At 50.2% G+C, this 20688-nt stretch overlaps 2 protein-coding genes and 1 long non-coding RNA gene across 4 annotated transcripts in view; 1 reads left to right on the forward strand and 2 right to left on the reverse strand.

Annotated features, from left to right (window-relative positions):
• Positions 1-744, reverse strand: part of LOC117978030 (BOS complex subunit NOMO3-like) — a 36358-nt gene extending 35614 nt beyond the window's left edge. The window contains exon 1 of the mRNA XM_055100181.1: positions 450-744. Within this exon, the coding sequence (XP_054956156.1) occupies positions 450-614 (165 nt within the window). The 5' untranslated portion in view covers positions 615-744. The remainder of the gene's footprint in view (positions 1-449) is intronic.
• Positions 745-797: 53 nt separating this feature from the next.
• Positions 798-20688, forward strand: part of LOC134729300 (ATP-binding cassette sub-family C member 6-like) — a 44958-nt gene continuing 25067 nt past the window's right edge. Inside the window, exons 1-7 of the mRNA XM_063597581.1 lie at positions 798-1043; positions 1922-1983; positions 5318-5449; positions 10605-10808; positions 12036-12213; position 12662; positions 16032-16192. Coding sequence (XP_063453651.1) covers positions 825-1043; positions 1922-1983; positions 5318-5449; positions 10605-10808; positions 12036-12213; position 12662; positions 16032-16192 — 957 coding nt within the window. The 5' untranslated portion in view covers positions 798-824. The remainder of the gene's footprint in view (positions 1044-1921; positions 1984-5317; positions 5450-10604; positions 10809-12035; positions 12214-12661; positions 12663-16031; positions 16193-20688) is intronic.
• Positions 5444-16058, reverse strand: LOC117978622 (uncharacterized). 2 transcript variants are annotated; one of them, XR_004669295.3, is made up of 3 exons: positions 15923-16058; positions 8965-9043; positions 5444-8032 (listed from the first exon to the last, which is right to left on the reverse strand). It is a non-coding gene; the product is annotated as an uncharacterized LOC117978622 (long non-coding RNA). The 2 variants fall into 2 exon arrangements; XR_010110268.1 differs by having other exon boundaries at positions 15927-16043.

Genomic DNA, 20688 nt, shown 5'->3' on the forward strand with positions numbered 1-20688 from the left:
ACTTCGGGGGGTTCTGGGCTGTGGAGTTTGGGGGATAAGACATGTGGTCTCTAGGATCTGGAATGTGGGTTTGGGGAAATCTGAGTTTCAGGGGGTCTGATTCGAGGAGATCTCAGGTCTAAATTTTAAAGAAATGGAGTCTGGGCTCCAGGGAATTTAGGGTCTGGGTTTTGAGGATCTGGGGTCTGTGTTCCGGGGATCTGGAGTCCGGGTTTTGAAGAACCTGAGGTCTGGCACCCCTCAGTCCTTAGACGACCCCATGATAAGAACCTCCCCTCCAGCGCGACTGGGGAGGGGCTGCAGGGAGCCCGCGGACAGCATAGCCTCGGAAGAGGTAAGGGCTCCAAGGACTCCACACCGCCCGGTGTCAGAGACGAGGCCAGCGCGGCCCAGAGAGGCTGAACCACCGGCCTGGCGACTCGGCGCCGGGCGGCGGGGCGGGCGCTCACCTCGATGAGCGAGCAGTTGACCTCCACGTCCGACTTGACGAAGCCACCGCAGCCCACCACGATGTCCTCCGAGCCGTGCGCCGGCCCCACGCCGCTCAGCAGCAGAACCACCGCGGCGGTGACCACCGCGGGCCCCAGCGGCCCCGCGCCCTGGCCCATCAGCATGGCCCGACCTCCCCCAGCTAGACCAACCGCCGGCAGCCGGGTCCCGCCCCTCACACTGCACGCTGCAGGCTCCTTCCTCCTCCTAGGCCGGCTGACAGCCCAGGCCCCGCGCCGCCGCCGCCGCCGCCGCCCGCCGCCGCCCGCCGCCGCCCGCCGCGCACGCGCGCTTCGACCCCACGTTCACAGCCCCAAAGGAGAGAACTAAGGCGCATGCTCGGCAAGGAAACGAGACCATCTCTGCCTTCTAGAGGCCTGGAGGACTCCGCGCAACATCTTGCTGGTGCAACGCAAGGTGCATGCCTACAGGGAGAAGCTCCAAAGATGAATTCTACTTTAGAATTCACCATCACAGCTGGAAAGGACGGGAGAGTTTGTTGGTGGAATTATCTAACAACTTTCTCAAATCTTTCTGACCCATACATTTCGCAGGTAAAATATATAATCTCACAAAAAGCTTTGGGGCCGGGTGTGTGGCTCACGCCTGTAATCCCAGCACTTTGGGAGGCTGAGGTGGGTGGATCGCTTGAGCCCAGGAGTTCGAGACCAGCCTGGGCAATATGGCGAAACCCCGTCTCTACACACACACACACACACACACACACGAAAAACGCTTTAGGAATTTGTGTAAGCTGGTGTATTTTTCCATGATAAATGATCGATACTTTTTTAAGCGAAACGTGTTAATGTTAGCATATTAAAGAAAGTATGTAGGATTTATTTTAATCCTAGCTCTAATAACATATGCCTAGAAACAAATTATGATGAGTTTTCTTCCCCTAAGGAAGAAGTGCATGCAGTCAGTATACTTTGAATTAGCTCTGCAAGATGAAACATGATTTGCCTGAAAACAAGCTCAAATCCAGCATATTTTGTCCCAAGAGTGAATTCATATGTACACTGAATTTAACTACCAGTCAGCACATCAAAATACACACCAAAGAGGCCGGGCACAGTGGCTGACGCCTGTAATCCCAGCACTTTGGGAGGCCGAGATAGGCAGATCACTTGAGGTTAGGAGTTTGAGACCAGCCTGGCCAACATGGTGAAACCCTGTCTCTACTAAAAACACAAAAAATTAGCTGTGTGTGGTGGCGCACACCTGTCATCCCAGCTCTTTGGAAGGCTGAGGCAGGAGAATCGCTTGAACCCAGGAGGCAGAGGTAGTAGTGAGCCAAGATCACACCACTGTACTCTGGCCTGGGCAACAGAGCGAAACCCTGTCTCGAAAAAAAAAAAAAAAATACACAGTTCGTCCTGTCTTCCTACCCTTGCCACATACTTCCCTTCTCCATTTTTGTCTGTTGCAGAACCCCTGTCCAGAGACTGGGGCAGCCTTCCCCTCCAAAGCCACGTTCTGGTGGATTTCTGGGTAAGTAAAGTCGAACGGAAGGGTTGGGGTGGTGCCTCACCCGCCTGCATTTGCTGCTCTGATTCCCAGCCATGGCCCTTCCCCTGTGCTTCCAAAGGCCAGCAAGTCTTTCTCCATCCCAGCCTCAGTGCTTTCTTCTTCGTGTTCAGTGTCCACCATCTGCATCCTGTTCCCATTCACTCACTGGAGTGAGATCTTGATTTGAATCCCGGCTCTGCCTGTTAGCAGGCCATGTCGCAAACCTCCAGAGTCTCAGTTTTCCCTCTGTAAAATGGGGATGACTCAACCTGCATAAGATGGAAAGTGCTTAGTGCTTGCACACAGCAGGTGCTTAATAGTAATAGAATTGTCTCCAATACTTGATTTCAGTCATTCCACCAACATTTAATAGGCACCTACTATGTGCTAAGCCCCAGGGGTGAGGAGATAAAGGAGCAAGTGTCTACTTTCTAGAGGGTTCCAGGCAGATTGAGAAAATAGCTGCTTCTCCAGGGCCAGCTCACAAGGCACTTGAGGATGTGCTCCCTCCCAACCACACGGCATTCAGACCTCAGTAGCACATGACATGTGGATTTGAATCCTGGCCCTACCACTTCGTAGCTGTGTTGCTTTGGACAAGTTACTTAACCTCTCTGTGCCTCAGTCTCCACTCCTTCAAAATGGGATTAATAATAGCACTTAGCTCATAGGGTTGTGAAGCTTAAATAAGATAAGATCTGTAAAGCACTTAGAGCAGGGCCTGGCAAATAATGAGTGTAAGTGGTAATTATTTTTTTTTCTTTTGAGATGGAGTTCCACTCTTGTTGCCCAGGCTGGAGTACAATGGCACTATCTTGGCTCACTGCAACCTCCGCCTCCTGGGTTCAAGCGATTCTCCTGCCTCAGCCTCCCAAGTAGCTGAGATTACAGGCATGCACCACTATGCTCGGCTGATTTTGTATTTTTAGTAGAGACAGTGTTTCTCCATGTTGGTCAGGCTGATCTCAAACTCCCGACCTCAGGTGATCTGCCTGCCTCGGCTTCCCAAAGTGCTGGGGATTACAGGCGTGACCCACTGTGCCTGGGCTATTCATTTTCTCTTTTTTTTTTTTTTTTTTTGAGACAGAGTATCACTCTTGTTGCCCAGGCTGCAGTGCAATGGTACAATCTCAGCTCACTGCAACCTCCACCTCCCAGGTTCAAGCAATTCTCCTGCCTCAGCCTCCCGAGTAGCTGGGATTAGAGGCGCCTGCCATCATGCCCAGCTAATTTTTGTAGTTTTTTGTAGAGACCGGGTTTCACCATGTTGGCCAGGCTGGTCTGAAACTCCTGACCTCAAGTGATCTACCCCCCTCGACCTCCCAAAATGCTGGGATTACAGGCATAAGCCACCACACCCGGCCTAAATGGCTATTAAATAAATGAAAAATATCAGGCTTTGAATGTGTGGAACTGGTAGAAAGAGCTTAGAGATTTTCTAAACAGCTCTACTGGGGGGTCCAGCCCCTGCTTCCCAAACTTAAGCATTTATGGACCACTCTTGATGCTTTTTTGTCCTCCTGGGGCAAAAACTAAATTGAGTCACTTTTTTTACTTGAATAAACTATTTTTAAAAAGAAACTCTCTATCACTGCTAAAATAGGAAAAATCTATAGCATCACTTTCCATATAGGAGAACTCCAAAAACAATTTCAGGGAAAATCAAGCCACATTAATAATTTCTATGTCAGAACGGTTGCTTCCCCAAGTTGGCTCTGCATTAGAAAAGGGAACTTGGTGGCCTGGCGCAGTGGCTCACGCCTATAATCCCAACACCTTGGGAGGCTGAGGCAGGTGGATCACCTGAGGTCAGGAGTTCGAGACCAGCCTGACCAACATGGTGAAACCCCATCTCTACTAAAAATATAAAAATTAGCCAGGTGTGGTGGTGGGAGCCTGCAATCCCAGTCACTCAGGAGGCTGAGGCAGGAGAATCACTTGAACCCAGGAGGTGGAGGTTGTGGTGAGCCGAGATCACACCAGTGCACTCCAGCCTGGGCAACAGAGTGAGATTCCATCTCAAAAAAATAAAAAGAATAGAAATAAAAAAGAAAAGGGAACTTGGTAAGGCTTAGAGAAGAGTCAGAGACCAGAACCAGGCAAGACCTTCTGGCTGGTGTCATCAGAAAGATTAAAGAGACCTGAGGCCAGGCACAGTGGCTCACACCCATAATCCAAACACTTTGGAAGGCCAACCCCGACAGATCACTTGAGGCCGGGAGTTCGAGACCAGCCTGGCCAACATGGCGAAATCCCATCTCTACTATAAACAAAAAAATTAGCCAGGGGTGGTAGCTTACGCCTGTAGTCCTAGCACTTTGGGAGGCTGAGGTGGGAGGATTGCTTGAGGCCAGTAGGTCGAGACCAGCCTGGCCAACATGGTGATACACCACCTAAAAACACAAAAATTAGCCAGGTGTGATGGTGGCTTGTAATTTCAACTACTCAGAAGGCTGAGGCGTAAGAATCGCTTGAGCCAGGGAGGCGGAGGTTGCAGTGAGCCCAGATCACGTCAGTGCACTCCAGCCTAGGCAACAGAGTGAGACTCCGTCTCAAAAAATAATAATAATAATTTAAAAAAAAAGCTGAGGGAGGAGTTCAAGCTTCTTCTACAATGATAGTTTTGGTCAACGGACTTCTGATTCCCAGGGAAATGTCTCTTTCCCTTGCCAAGGGCTATCCCTTGGTTTAGCCTCTGAATGTCTCTGCACTTCTATTTCCTTCCCCATCTGTAAAATAGATCTATAATAATATACTCATACATTTATACAATTATAAACTATTAATTTACAGGCTGGGTGTGGTGGCTTATGCCTGTAATCCCAGCACTTTGGGAGGCTGAGGCAGGTGGATCACCTGAGGTCAGGAGTTCAAGACCAGCCTGGCCAACATGGTGAAACTCCATCTCTACAAAAAATACAAAAATTAGCTGGGTATGGTGGTGGGTGCCTGTAATCCCAGCTACTCAGGAGGCTGAGGTGGGAGAATCGCTTGAACCTGGGAGGTGGAGGTTGCAGTGAGCCGAGATTGCACCACTGCACTCCAGCCTGGGAGACAGAACAAGACTCCATCTCAAACAAACAATAATAACCTACCTTATGGGTTCATGTAAGAATTAATGAGACAATCTTTGTGAAACGAGAAATGCCCTGCAGACATTAGGTGGGGTTAGTGAATTGCTTTCTTTTTACCCAGGGGCCAGTAGAGGTACAGAGAGGTAAAGTGACTTACCCAGGGTCACACAGCTACTTGCCTGGCCAGGATCCTGCAGGGGTGAATGGCAGGAAAAGCTTTCCCTGGTGCCCCTCTTTTGCAGCCTGGTCTGGAGGGGATACAGGAGGCCACTGAGACCAAAAGACTTCTGGTCGCTTGTGAGAGAAAACTCCTCAGAAGAACTTGTTTCCCGGCTTGAAAAGGAGTGGATGAGGAACCGCAGTGCAGCCCGGAGGTAAGTGGGTGGAGGTCAAGAACTCACCTGATGCTTCTTCAGAAAAGCTCATCATTGGCCGGGTGCGGTGGCTCACGCCTGTAATCCCGGCATTGTGAGAGGCCGAGGCAGGCGGATCACAAGGTCAGGAGTTCAAGACCAATCTGGCCAACATAGTGAAACCCCATCTCTGCTAAAAATACAAAAATTAGCTGGGCGTGGTGGTAGGCACCTATAATCCCAGCTACGCAGGAGGCTGAGGCAGGAGAATCGTTTGAACCCAGGAGGCAGAGGTTGCAGTGAGTGGAGATGTAACCATTGCACTCCAGCCTGAGTGACAGGGCCAGACTCCGTATCAAAAAAAAACAAACAAGACAAAAACAAAAACAAAAACAAAAAAAACCTCATCATTTGACCCCCAGTCCAGCCCCCAACGCTACTCTGGCTGCACTGCCGCCTCCCCACCTTGCCTTCCAGCTGATCCCACTAAGTAGTATCAGGCTAAGATATGGTTCCTCCCAGAACGCATCACAGGTTCCTACAAATGGGGAATGGAGAAATGGCAGAATGACAGGCAGCAAACAGAAGAGGTATTTTAAGGCCGGGGTGGAGGGTTGGGAGGTGACTCAACAAACAAGCAGCTGCTCACTTACTATATAACCTGAGCAATTCCTTTCCTGGGCCTCAGTTTTCTCATCTGTTCAGTGGGGATGTCATTAGCCCCAGCTCATAGCTTATGGGGATGAAAAAAAAGATGATTTATGGAAAAGAACTTGCAAATGTCTTGCAAATGGGAAGTGCTCAAGCACTGTTAGTCATCCAGAGGGTGTTAAGATCTTTGGAGTTATCCACTCTGTCCACTCCTGCCCTCAGTGGCATCTCTGGAAACTTCTCTGCAGCCCTTAGAGCCTGGGATGCCTCATTTGAGAAACTCTGGTCTAGATAAATGAGCCTGCATAGGATTAGATAAAATTGGGTTAAATGCTGCCCTGCCTTCAAATAGCGATGACCTTGGACACGTTGCTTAATCTCACCAGACCTTGGTGTTTCAGGAGACAGAACAAAAAAGGAAGTTAGCTCTGTGGGAAGTTCCCTGCATACTCCGGGATTTTGTGGTAGTTGTTGCAGATGGCTGAATCCCACACATTAAGAGAGACAGAGGAGAGAGAGATTGATACTATAGGTTCACACAGCTAAGAGGATCTAGCCTCAGGTGTTGCTGGATCAGGGGACTCAAATGATGTCAGGATTCTCTCCTTTCATCTCCCATCCCAACTATTATCTATGTGTTGGTCTCTCCATAAGGCCTATCCCTTCCCATGCAAGTTCAGCAAACTCCAGCAGAATGAGAGAGCATCTCTCTCCTAACGTCCATATAGTAAATCCCAAGGAAGGCCTCTAATTGGCCCGGCTCAAGTTATGTGCCTGTCAGGGGCCAATCCCATGCCCAGGGGGCTGGTGCCATGACTGGTGGTCCCTTCAGAGCCACAGAAGTGGGTAGGGGCTGTTCCCACAAAGGAAGGGCATGTGTTTTTCCAAACAGAATAAGTAGTGTGAGAGAACCAAAACATCAGTTCTCTCTCACCCCAGGCATGGCTTGCTGGACCCCCTTCACTGGGTTGGTTGGTTGGTTTGTTTTTTGAGACAAGAGTCTCGCTCTGTCACCCAGGCTAGAGTGCAGTGGTATGATCTCGGCTCACTGCAACCTCCACCTCCTGGATTCAAGCGATTCTCCTGCCTCAGCCTTCTGAGTAGCTGGGACCACAGGCATGTGCCACCACATCTAGCTCATTTTTAAATTTTTTAGTAGAGACAGGGTCTCACCATGTTGGCCAGGGTGATCTTGAACTCCTGACCTCAGGGGATCTGCCTGCCTTGGCCTCTCAAGGTGCTGGGATTACAGATGTGAGCTACTGCACCTGACTCACCCTCTACTTTTAAATGATTTTATGGAAGTGGCAGAATCCAGTCCACAGGGGCTCTGGAAGGAGCCTCTGCCAACTCCTGGCATCCCCAGCCAACATGAAAATTACAGGTCACCCAACACTAGAACTAAAGGGTAGAAACATTCTCCAGAACAGTTTGCGAATCCTCCCATAAACAGTTGACAGAAAGAAAGGGGAAAGATGGGGTTATACAAAGACCAGGCTCCGTCAGCTTCTGAAACAACCGACTGCACCCACAGAGAACTTTGGTTTTCTTTCTGAAGTATTTTGCAACCACTGGGGGAAGGGAGAGGGCATCCTCCTGAGAGGCCACACAACAGCCACCTGCTGGTCAAGTCGGCTTCACTAATTTTTGTATTTTTTATTAGAGGCGGGGTTTCTCCATGTTGCTCAGGCTATCAGACTGGCCCTGAACTCCTGACCTCAGGTGATTCGCCCGCCTTGGCCTCCCAAAGTACTGGGATTACAGGTGTGAGCCACCGTGCCCGGCCTCCACCACTCCCTTTTGTATCCCCCAACTCACACCTTGCCCATGCCACTCATGCATACCCCCTGCCTTGCCCCACCATCATTTGTGAGATCTGCACTAAATGGCCTTCAGTCCAGAGACCAGACGTCAGACAGCAATCTGGACATCTTCCTTGATGGGAGGTGAGACCTGCAGGAGAGGAAAACACTTGCTATGGAGCCTGCAGGCTGAACACACTGACTCTCTGGGGCAAACAGCTCAAATAGAACTGAGCAAAACCTCAGCCAGAAAGAAAACTTTCCAGTCAACTCTTCCCCGACCCCATTTTGCAGATGGAAACACTAAGGCTCAGAGGAGAGGAGACAGAGCAGGCATTGGAACCACAGTCTCCTGGCTCCAAAGCCAAGTTCTGTCCACCCAGCCAAGCTCCTTCCTTCCTTCTATAAATTTTTATAACAGCATGTGCGGGGGGCATTCTTATTAGGCCCTTTGCACACATCCCTCAATCTGTTTTTCCCATTCATTTGACAAGTGTTTATTGAGCTCCCACTGTGTGCAGGAGCTGGACTCTATACTAGGTACATCTTGGTGGAAAACACAGACAAAGTCTACCCACCTGGGGTTCTAACGAGACAAAGAGAGGGTTGGAGCCATGGGCATGGCTGTGAAGGCAATGAATTAAATGGCAGGATCAAACAGGAAAGGGTGGGCAGGGATGCTCTCTGTATGGAAGGGGCATCTTCTTGGCTTTGAGATCCAAATGCCAAAATAGTTGTGAGCAGCAGGCCACACCCACTCAGTAACAGAGCTGAACCACAACCCTCCATAGATGCCAAACCAAACACCAGATCAGACCAATAATGTGGGACAGAGACCTTGGCCTTGAAGGGTCTGGCCACCTGAGCTCACCAGAGGTTTTTTCTTATGCTTCTTTTTTTATTATTATTTTATTATGGTGAGGTTGGGGGTCCTTAGTGCACAAGAAACCCTCTACGAACCATAAATCAAGATCTAGGCTCAAATCCCTGCTCTGCCCTTGCTGTGTGACCTCGGGTGGCTGTCGCCATCTCTCAGAGCCTCAGCTTCCCCTTCTGTAAAATGGAGAACCTAATAATGCTCACCTGGCAAGGGGATCCAGGGGAGTCAGTGAGCTCCTTCGTGTAAAGAGCTGATCCCAGCACGTGGCCCCGGGTCACAGATCTGTAATGGGGATTGAAATTACTGATAAGTGGCCAGGCATTGTGGCTCACACCTGTAATCCCAGCACTTTGGGAGGCCGAGGCAGGTGGATCACCTAGGTCAGGAGTTTAAGACCAGCCTGGCTAACATTGTGAAACCCTGTCTCTACCAAAAATACAAAAATTAGCCAGGCATGGTGGTGTGTGCCTATAATCCCAGCTCCTTGGGAGGCTGAGGCAGGAGAATTGCTTGAACCCAGGAGGCGGAGGTTGCGGTGAGCCGAGATTGCTACACTGCACTCCAGCCTGGGCGACAAGAGCGAAACTCCGTCTCAAAAAAAAAGAAAAAAAAGAAAAAGAAATTACTGATAACCTTATAGGTTGTCAGAGCCACAGGGGACTCAGCGGGGGACCACACCCATCCTCTCACACACAGAGAGAGGAGCAGTGTCCCCGCCCAGGACCACACAGCAACCGGACTGTCAGCAGCTGCATCGCCCCAGCCTCTCCTTTCTGGCCCAGGGCTTCTGACCTGCCTCACAGGGGCCCTCGGGCCTCCCCCATCTCCTCCTCTCCCTCCCTCACCTTAGCTCTTCTCTGTGGCCCCCGGTTATAGCCAAAGGCTGGGGATCTTATTAGTTTGAGGCAGCCTGAGCTTCTGTCTGCACTTTCACCCAGAGCTAGAGCACCAGGCCCCATGCCCCATGCCCCATGCCCATCAGCCGTGATTCTCCACCAGTTCAAAACCACCTAAGGGCTGGCTGATTGTGTGTGTTGGGGACGGGGTGCTGTTCTTCCTCCAGGTTGACAACATGATAGGTTGAAAAGTACATGAGAGGCCAGGTGTGGTGGCTCACATCTGTAATCCCAGCACTTTGGGAGGCCGAGGTGAGCAGATCACCTCAGGTCAGGAGTTCAAAACCAACCTGGCCAACATGGCATAACCCCTTCTCTACTGAAAATACAAAAATTAGCTGGGTATGGTGGCACTTGCCTGTAATCCCAGCTACTCGAGAGGCTGAGGTGGGAGAATCACTTGAACTGGGAGGTGGAGGTTGCAGTGAGCTGAGATCACACCACTGCACTCCAGCCTGGGCGACAGAGCAAGACTTTGTCTCAAAAAAAAAAAGAAAAAGAAAAAGAAAAAAGAAAAGTGCATGGGCTCTGGAGGCAGAGAGCTGGAATCAAATTCCAGTTCTTTTACTTCTCAGCTGTGTGCCCTTGGGCAAGTTCGCTTCTCTGAGCCCCAGTTTTCTCATCTGTGAAATGGGAACAACACCTGGCTTCTCAGGCGGTCTTAGGATGACTGGGGAGTGCCTGGCACATAGTAGGTGCTCAACAGGTGTGCTTTCCCATGGCCATCTAAGAGGCCTCAGAGTGCCCTCCTGCCCTGCCCCCCAACTCCCATGATTGTCTCTTAAGTGGGTACTCAGGGTGATAAGGAGGAACAGGTGAGGGAGCCAGGCTAGATCCACACCCACCCATCTCCACTGTTGGGAAAACAACCCTTTAATGCCTGGCCCTGCCGCTGGCGGCTGAGAGTATAAAATGGGACCCAGAGCTAATCTCTCCCTTCCCCTCAGGCACAACAAGGCAATAGCATTTAAAAGGAAAGGCGGCAGTGGCATGGAGGCTCCAGAGACCGAGCCCTTCCTACGGCAAGAAGGGAGCCAGTGGGGCCCACTGCTGAAGGCCATCTGGCAGGTGTTCCATTCTACCTTCCTCCTGGAGACCCTCAGCCTCGTCATCAGTGATGTCTTCAGGTTCACTGTCCCCAAGCTGCTCAGGTGAGTCCCAGACCTCAAGTGCCCTGCTAAGGTGGGTGGTCTCTTAGTGTCATCCTTCCAGGGCCAGGGGGCTTCAGCTCTCCCACCTTTGCCTATACATCTGGTGCCCGGGACACTGGATGGTGGGTGAGAAGGATACTGAGGAAGGGAAATGGATTAGTGAGAAAGTGACTGACCCCCAGAAGGGCAAATAAGCAAGCTCTTACCTGACTGCATCAATTAGTTTTTGCTGTAAAATGCCCCAAAAGTGAGTGGCTTAAAATGACAAACATTCTTTTATTTAGTTCATGGTAATGTGGGTCAGTAATGTGGGCTGGGCTCAGCTGGGTGGTTCTTCTTTTCTTGGCTGGGTTTTCTCATGTGCCTGCAGTTGTGTATCTGAGACTGGGATGGCTGTCTCTGCTCCATGTGGGTCCCCATCCTCCAAAAGGCTAGCTCAGACTTGTTCATGTGGCTGCTTGGGAGGGTTCTAAGAAATAGACCAAAAACCACATTTTCTCTTGAGGCCTAGGCTCAGAGCCAGCATGGCTTTACCTCCACTGTACTCTGTTGGCCAAAGCTGGTTTTGTAGCCAGCCCAGATTCAGGTGGTGTCTGCTCAGCTGACATAACAAAGCATCACAGACTGAGACTGAGTGGCTTGAACAACAGAAATGTATTTTATCATGATTCTCGAAGCTGGAAGTTCGAGATTAGTATCTGCAAGGTGGTTCCATCTGAGGCCTCTGTCCTTGGCTTGCAGTTGGCCACCTCCTCCCTGTGTCCCCATATGGTCTTTCCTCTGTTTGCGCCCCCTGGTGTCTCCTTGTGTGTCTACATTTCCTCTTCTTAAAAGGACCCCAGTCAGATTGGATTAGGGCCCAGCCTAATGACCTCATTTTAACTTCATTGCCTCTTTAAAGGCCCTATTTCCAAATACAGTCACATTCAGAGGTACTGGGGGTCGGGGCTTCAACATATAAAGTTTGTGAGGACACAATTTAGCCTATAACAAGTGGGAACAAAAACTCCACCTCTTGATCTTGAGGAGCTGCAGTCAGATTGAAAAGGAGTATGGACAGTGGGGGAAATAACGGAGACCATTATTGCAAAAAAAACCTGACTGATCCTCCACACCTGGACTAGTTTGGGCCGACTGATCCTCCACATCTGGACTGGTTTGGGCAAAGGCAACACCCTTAGGCACCTCCTCTCACCAGCTGTACCTTCTCCCTCCTTCCCCTGCAAGCCTTTTCCTGGAGTTTATTGGTGATCCCAAGCCTCCAGCCTGGAAGGGCTACCTCCTCGCCGTGCTGATGTTCCTCTCGGCCTGCCTGCAAACGCTGTTTGAGCAGCAGAACATGTACAGGCTCAAGGTGCTGCAGATGAGGCTGCGGTCGGCCATCACTGGCCTGGTGTACAGAAAGGTGAGCCCTGGGGGACAAGGGCAGGTCTTCCCAGCCAGGAAAAGCAGTATCACTGAGCAGGCAGTAATGTTATCAGCAGCTGAGAACGCATTCAGTCCTTGCTTATTAGAGTCACTCACCATACATTCTCACTTCCTTAGTTATTTCTCTGTATTATATGTATTTATTTTTTTGAGACGGAGTCTTGCTCTGTCACCCAGGCTGGAGTGCAGTGGTGCGATCTCGGCTCACTGCAACCTCCGCCTCCCGGGTTCAAGTGATTCTCCTGCCTCAGCCTCCTGAGTAACTGGGACTATAGACACGTGTCACCACGCCCAGCTAATTTTTATATTTTTGGTAGAGACAAGGTTTTGCCATGTTGGTCAGGCTGGTCTCGAACTCCTAGCCTCAAGTGATCTGTCTCAGCTCCTTAGTTATTCCTGTAAGGTCTTGTGTGATCTGTCCCTAGGGTGTCTCTGACCTCATCCCGTCACCTCCTCCCATGCTCACTCTCCTCCAGCCACACAGGTCTCCTTTCAGTTCCTCAAACACTCCAGGCCCCCACCCACCCTGGGGCCTTTGCAGCTGTTCTCACTGCCTAGGCACCACTTCTACTCCCCCTAATCTAATTTTAATTTTTGAGCCTGATTTTAACTTCCACTCATTCCCCCTTGAGGATAAAGGATTAACCTTCTGATAAGGTGGCCTGTCAGCTGTGTTCCCAGACAATACTGCTTGAGGTAAAAATGACCCCTAGGCTGGGCACAGTGGTGCACGCCTGTAATTCCAGCAATTTGGGAGGCTGAGACAGGCGGATCACTTGAGGTCAGGAGTTCAAGACCAGCCTGGCCAACATGGCGAAACCCCGTCTCTACTAAAAATACAAAAATTAGCCAGGCATGGTGGCGTGTGCCTGTAATTCCAGCTACTCGGGAAGCTGACACAGGAGAATCGCTTGAACCCGGGAGGTGGAGGTTGCAGTGAACTGAGATCATGCCACTACAGCGCAGCCTGGGTAAGAGAGCGAGACCTCGTCTCAGAAGAAAAACAAAACAAAACAAAAAAACCCAAATTGCATCTGGGCTGGAAGTTCTGTCCATTGACTGTGAATACCTGGTTGGAGGCCATAGCTTTAGACTTCTCTCTGTGCAGTGGCTCTTGTCCCTTCCCGGGACTCTGGGAGCTAAGTCCCTGGACTGCTGCCCCAAGAGCTATTGGCTCCTGTGGGGTATGGAGCATCTGAGCCAGGGCAGGTCCCGTCCCATGTAAGTGTCATTCCCTGACACCTGAGCTGTCACCTAGGGGAGGAGGGGACAGAGGGGACAGCTCCTAGGTGGCCGAGAAGGCAGCTCTTGATGCTGTCCTGCCAGAGTGCTGCGTCCCAGGCTCCTGTTCCCCTGAGCATGCCAGAGCTGGGTGTGCCCTATCCTGTCTTGAGAGTCCACATTTCCTTGAGCCTAAGAGGAAGGCCGCCTGGTGAGCAGGCATTGATCTTCCTATTCCCCACCCACCCGCCAGGAGGCCTTCTTTGATCTCCTGATGAGATCAGATCCCTCCTCTCTAACCTCTGGGCTTTTTTTTTTTTTTTCTGACAGAGTTTCCCTCTTGTTGCCCAGGCTGGAGTGCAGTGGCACAGTCTCGGCTCACTACAACCTCCGCCCCCTGGGTTCAAGTGATTCTCCTGTCTCAGCTTCCTGAGTAGCTGGGATTACAGGTGTGCGCCACCATGCCCGGCTAATTTTGTATTTTTAGTAGACAGGGTTTCACCATGTTGGCCAAGCTGGTATCGAACTCCTGACCTCAGGTGATCCACCCACCTCAGCCTCCCAAAGTGCTGGGATTACAGACATGAGCCAACGCGCTCAGCCTGGGCTACTTTTTTATGTTACTCATCATAACTGCCATTAAAGCATGAGTTATAGAAATGTTTTTGTTTTGTCTTATTTTTTTTGAGACAGAGTCTCACTCTGTCACCCAGGCTGTAGTGCAGTGGTGCAATCTTGGCTCACTGCAACCTCTGCCTCCTGGGTTCCAGCAATTGTCCTGCCTCACCCTCCCAAGTAGCTGGGATTACAGGCGCCCACCAGCATGCCCAGTTAATTTTTGTATTTTTACTAGAGATGGGGTTTTGCCATATTGGCCAGGCTGATCTCGAACTCCCGGCCTCAAGCAATCCACCCGCCTCAGCCTCCCAAAGTGCTGGGATTACAGGTGTGAGCCACTGTGCCCGGCCAGTTATATAAATCTTTATTATAGAGCCTTGTTCCCCACCTCAAACTCCAGTCCCGGGAGAGCAAGCCTCATCTCTGTTGTTCACAGCTGTATTTTCAGTTCCCAGCTCAGTGTGAGTCACACAGTGGGCACTCTTCAAAGACTTGCTAAGTGGAGAATTTCTATGTCCAGTCATTCCTGGATCACTTCTTCACTCCCTCACGCAGTCACAAAGGGAGGGCTGCATGTGGAATTTAGCATTCAACAGGCTGGAAGAGGTCCACTGTGACCCCAGGGTTAAGGCAGATGTGAGGCTGCCAGAGAACCAGGTTGGTGTCACAGAAGCATGTGAAAGGTCTCACCCTTGTCATGCCTTCGTCACCCTGAATTCCATTCCTTGTGTAGGCGCTTACAAGGGCTGTGACTTTGGGCAAGTTGCTCAACTTCTCTCTGCCTCGGTTTCTTTAGCCATAGAATGGGGTTAGTAAATGTTCATTTCATTGATTCTAGTCTCACATTTTTTTTTCACTCTAATACTTCCAAAATCGAGATGTCTCTTACATGTCTTAATTTAACTGGAAGTGGTATTTTCCTTGGTGAGAGAATAATAGAGAGCAATTTATCCATAGAATTTTTTTTAAAGACAGGGTCTTGCTCTGTTGCCCAGGCTAGAGTGCAGTGGCACCAACATGGCTCACTGCAGCCTCAACCTCCTGTACTCAATTAATCCTCCCACCTCAGCCTCCCCAGTAGCTAGCTGGGACCACAGGCACACCACAACCATGCCTGGCTAATTTTTTCTTTTTTTCCCCCCCTGAAATGGATTTTGCTCTTGTTGCCCAGACTGGAATGCAATGGCTTGATCTGGGCTCACTGCAACCTCTGCCTCCTGGGTTTAAGCGATTCTCTTGCCTCAGCCTCCCAAGTAGCTGGGATTACAGGTGCCTGCCACCATGCCTGGCTAATTTTTGTATTTTTGGTAGAGACAGGGTTTCACCATGTTGGCCAGGCTGGTCTCCACCTCCTGACCTCAGGTGATCTGTCCACCTCGGCCTCCCAGAGTGCTGGGATTACAGGCGTGAGGCACCGCACCCGGCCCCCTGGCTAATTTTTTAAAGTATTTTGTAGAGCTTGGGTCTTACTATGTTGCCCGGGCCGGTTTCGAACTCCTGGGATCAAGCAATCCTCCCACCTCAGCCTCCCAGAGTGGTGGGATTACAGGCAGAGGCCACTGCACCTGGCCTGGCATTAGAGGGAATGAATATGGTAGTGCCTGCTTGGTACCATTCATGGCTGTGAGCACCCCGGGGAAGGATAAGGCTGTTCATTTAGCACAGTGCCTGCGACATGGTGAGCACTGGGCAGATGACCACCGTTATCTGTGTTAATCTGGTGTTTTCGTGCATGTTATTCATTATTATGCCTCCCGTGCTTTAGGGATCTTGGGGGATTTTCATTTTTGTCATCTCTGTGGATCCTCAAAGAGCCCTGAGAGGTTGGCCTAAGAGACTTTACTCACCCACCTCGCAGACGCGTGAAGTGGGGCTCAGTGGGTGGAGAAGCCACCTGGGGCATCCCTCTGCCCCGGCCTCCCCACTTTACTTCTCTTCTTCTGCCCACCCGCCAAGTCCTGGCTCTGTCCAGTGGCTCCAGAAAGGCCAGTGCGGTGGGTGATGTGGTCAACCTGGTGTCCGTGGACGTGCAGCGGCTGACCGAGAGCATCCTCTACCTCAACGGGCTGTGGCTGCCTCTCGTCTGGATCGTGGTCTGCTTCGTCTATCTCTGGCAGGTATGCGAGAGGAGGAAGACGGGATTTGAATGGAGTCCCCCACCCCTCCTTCTCCCCCTCCTCCTCCCCTCTCCCACCCTTCCCCCTCCTGACTTAGCATTCAAGAGGCTGGAAGAGGTCCACTGTGACCCCAGGGTTAGGGCAAGTCTGAGGCTGTGGGAGAACCAGGTTGGTGTCAGAGAGGCACATGAAAGGTTTTACCCTTGTTCTGCCCTCATCACCCTGGATTCCATTCCTGGTGTAGAAGCTTATAAGGCTTCCTCCCCTCTCCCCCTGCCCCAGCCTCCTCCTCCTGCCCCCCTCCTCTTGCACCCCTCCCTGCACCCTCCCTCCTCCTGCATCTCTCCCACCTTCTGCCCACGCACCCCCTCCTCTTCCTGCACCCCTTCCTTTTCCTCCTTCCCCCTCCTCCTCCTCTTCCTCTCTCCTGTTCCACCTTCTTCTTCCTTTCTGCTCCCTGTCATCTTCCCTCCCACTTCTTCCCTTCTCCCCTCTTCTCCTCTACCATCCTCCCTCTCTTCCCTCTCCTCTTCCCTCTCCTCTTCCCTCTCCTCTTCCCTCTCCTCTTCCCTCTCCTCTTCCCTCTCCTCTTCCCTCTCCTCTTCCCTCTCCTCTTCCCTCTCCTTCTCTTCCCTTTCTTCTTCCTCTCCTCCTTTTTCTCCTCCCCTTCCACCCCCATCTCCTCCTTCTCCTCCTCCTCCAATCCTGTCTCAATTTGCCTACTATTGTCTGATATGATGGGAAAAGCCCTCAATAAGGATGACCTTCACTTGACCTTGGGCAGGAAGTTCACCGTCTCTGGGCCTCAGTTTCCTCTGTAGAAAGATGATGATGACGATGACGTTGATACTTCCCCATGTGCTATTAGGGTACCCAGTAGGCAAGTTAACCATGTTTTGAAGTTACCAGTAACCCTGGGGCACCACCATAGCCACTGTCCACAAAACACAAGAGGAGAACATTTTAGGGGGAAAAATTGCTACTTAGTGTTCAAAAAACACAAAGTAGCCATCAGGAAACAACCAAACAAAACAAACAAAACATTTACTTTCCAACTTCATTCCTTTAACGTTGTGGTATAGGATTTTCTTTTTTTAAATTAAAATCAGACTCTGGGCCAGGCACAGTGGCTCATGCCTATAATCTCAGCAATTGGGGGGCTGAGATGGGTGGATCACTTGAGGCCAGGAGTTCCAGACCAGCCTGGCCAACCCCGTCTCTGCTGAAAGATACAAAAATTAGCCGGGCATAGTGGTGGGTGCCTATAACCCCATCCACTCAGGAGGCTGAGGCAGGAGAATCGCTTGAGCCTTGGAGGTGGAAGTTGCAGTGAGCTGAGATAATGCCACTGCACTCCAGCCTGGGTGACAGAGTGAGACTCTGTCTCCAACAAATAAATAAAAATAAAAATAAAATTAGACTCTGTATCGGGAACTGCCTAGGCTCAAATCCTGCTTCTGACCACTTACCAGTTGTGAATCCGTGTGCAAGGAACCTACTCTCTCTGTGCCTCCTGTTCTTGTCTCCAACGTGAGGATCATAATTAACAGTAGCACTCCTGCCCCAGAGGGGCTGAGGCATAAAACCAGCCCATATGTAGAAAGCACTTAAAAGGGTGCCGGGCACACAACTGCACCCTGTAGGTATTTGTAATATTATCATTAGTTACTTTTCCATAAAGGATAAGACAGTAGATGCTTTTTACACTGGAGGCCACACCATCTCTTCTGCAAATATTCATCTCTGCCCTTGGAGTGCAGAAGTGGCTGTAGACCTTACTAAGCAAACAGGCATGGTATTCCTCCAATAAAACTCTATTTATGGATGCTGACATTTGAAGTGCATATCATTTTCATATGTCATGAAATAGTATCCTTTTGATTTTTTTTTTTTTGAGACAGAGTCTCACTGTGTTGCCCAGGCTTTGGTGCAATGGCACAACTTCGGCTCACTGCAACCTCCACCTCCCAGGTTCAAGCAATTATCCAGCCTCAGCCTCCTGAGTAGCTGGGATTACAGGCGTGCACCAAGACATCTGGCTAATTTTTGTATTTTTAGTAGAAACTGGGTTTCACCATGTTGGCTGGGCTGGTCCTGAACTCCTGACCTCAGGTGATCTGCCCACCTCAGCCTCCCAAAGTGCTGGGATTACGGGCATGAGCCACTGTGCCTGGCCTTGTAAAAACTGTTAATGGCATTTTGATTGTAATTGCTGAATATTCCAAAAAAAACTCGAATGCTCATGCATATGATTGTTTTTGCTAGGGCTAGGGGCCAGGACTTTTTCCAGTGTCTTCACCTTGTATTCCAGGGCCTTGCAAACAATAGGCAGGTGCTTAGCAATTACAACATAAGGCACTCAGACAGGGCTTCATGTGCAGTACATAAATGTCATCATTAGGAAGAAAGAGAGGGAGAGAGGAAGAACACGGGAAAATTCAGGGCAATTAATCAGGTTGACCCCACCGTTGCTAAAAATCAGATGAGACCAGGCGGGGCACAGTGGCTCACGCCTGTAATCCCAGCACTTTGGGAGGTCAAGGCCGGCAGAACACTTGAGGTCAGGAGTTCAAGACCAGCCTGGCCAACATGGCAAAACCCCGTCTCTACTGAAAATATAAAAATTAGCTGGGCATGGTGGCATGTGCCTGTAATCCCAGCTACTAGGGAGGCTGAGGCAGGAGAATCACTTGAACCCGGGAGGTGGAGGTTGCAGTGAGCTGAGATCACATCACTGCACCGCAGCCTGGACGACAGAGTGAGACTCCTTCTAAAAAAAAAAAAAAAAAAAAAAAAAAAAATTAGATGAGACCAACAAGATATCCATAGATAATGCACCATGTTACTTCGCTTGTGTACTTTTCCTGCCTCTTGGTAGACAGTTCCTAACATCACCGTGAGGTCTTGGTGAAGGAGGAGTGGACACTGAGGTTGCTACAGTTTAATGATACCATTTTCCCCCCAGACAGAGATGTTCATCTTCTGCTCACATTCCTTGAGTGTTTTTCTAAGCCCTGTTGTGGGCTGGTGTTTACCCTCTGCGCACTTCTCCATTGAGCCAGTAGGTAGCGCCATTGCCGCATAAATGAAACAAACTGGCCCAAGGTTAGAAAATAGTGTTCCCAGGCCAGGTGGGGTGGCTCAAACCTGTAATATCAGCACTTTGGGAGGCTGAGGTGGGTGGATCACTTGAGGCCAGGAGTTCGCGACCAGCCTGGGCAACGTGGTGAAACCCCATCTCTACTAAAAATACAAAAATTAGCCGAGTGACACACGCCTGTAATCCCAGCTACTCAGGAGGCTGAGACAGGAGAATCGCTTGGGAAGCAGAGGTTGCAGTGAGCCAAGATCATGAGACTCCACTCCAGCCTGGGTCACAGAACAGGAATCCATCTCTAAATAAATAAATAAATAAATAAACATAGTGTTCCTAAGGACTGAGACGGGAAACTGAGGCACACAGACTGGAGTTGGGGTGGGGCTTGTCAAGAGAATGGATCCAAATAACCTGTGCAGAAATCTCAGAAAGTCACAGCAACTTAAAAATCATTTATTCTACCCCCGACTTCCACATTTTCCAGATCTAGAAACCAAAGCTGAGAGGGGGAAGATAACTATCCCAAAATCACCACGTTGGTGGGGGAGCAGGGTTGCCAGAGAAACACAGGACATTCAATGAAGTGTGAGTTTCAGACAAACGGAAGAATTTCTCAGTGTATGTCCCAAATATTTCACGAGACTTAGACTAAAACCTTATTCACTCTTTATCTTCAAATGTAACTGGGCATTCTGTATGATGATTTACTAAATCTGACAACCCTTGCGAGGGATGAAATGAAGATTAGGAAAATAATTAAACGCAATAAGAGAAAATGCCCAATGAGAACAACTCTATTCCCATTTTGCAGACAAGAGAATTGCACCTGAGGGAGGTGACTTGCCCCAAGGCCACACTCAAAACTCTCAGGGTCAGGATTTGAACCAGGTCCTGATTCCATAGGTCTCAACTTTACTGTTGTGGCTGGGAACACCCCCCAGTCCCACTCGTGTGTGTGCACAATCTGTCTTGAATATAACTCTCTCCCTATTGTGTAAGAGGGCTGTTTCCCTCCCTGACATTGAAGGACCCCACCTTCAGCAGGCATCTCCTGACACAGCAGACCCCATGAGCACAGATCCCTGGGACCTGGTGGCTGCCCTTATCAGATTCCCTGACATCCCCATTTTAGGACCCAAGTCTGACCACCTTCAGGATCTGCAGCTATGTTACAGAAAAGGGGTCCTGATCCAGATCCCAAGAGAGGGTTCTTGGATCTCATGCAAGAAAGAATTCAGGGCGAGTCCATAAAGTGAAAGCAAGTGTTTGTTTGTTTGTTTTTTGAGATGGAGTCTCACTCTGCCGCCCAGGCTGGAGTGCAGTGGTGCGAGTGTGGCTCACTGTAAGCTCCGCCTCCCGGGTTCAAGCTATTCTCCTGCCTCAGCCTCTCGAGTAGCTG

Source organism: Pan paniscus, chromosome 18, assembly GCF_029289425.2.
Source record: "Pan paniscus chromosome 18, NHGRI_mPanPan1-v2.0_pri, whole genome shotgun sequence".
NCBI lineage: Eukaryota > Metazoa > Chordata > Mammalia > Primates > Hominidae > Pan > Pan paniscus.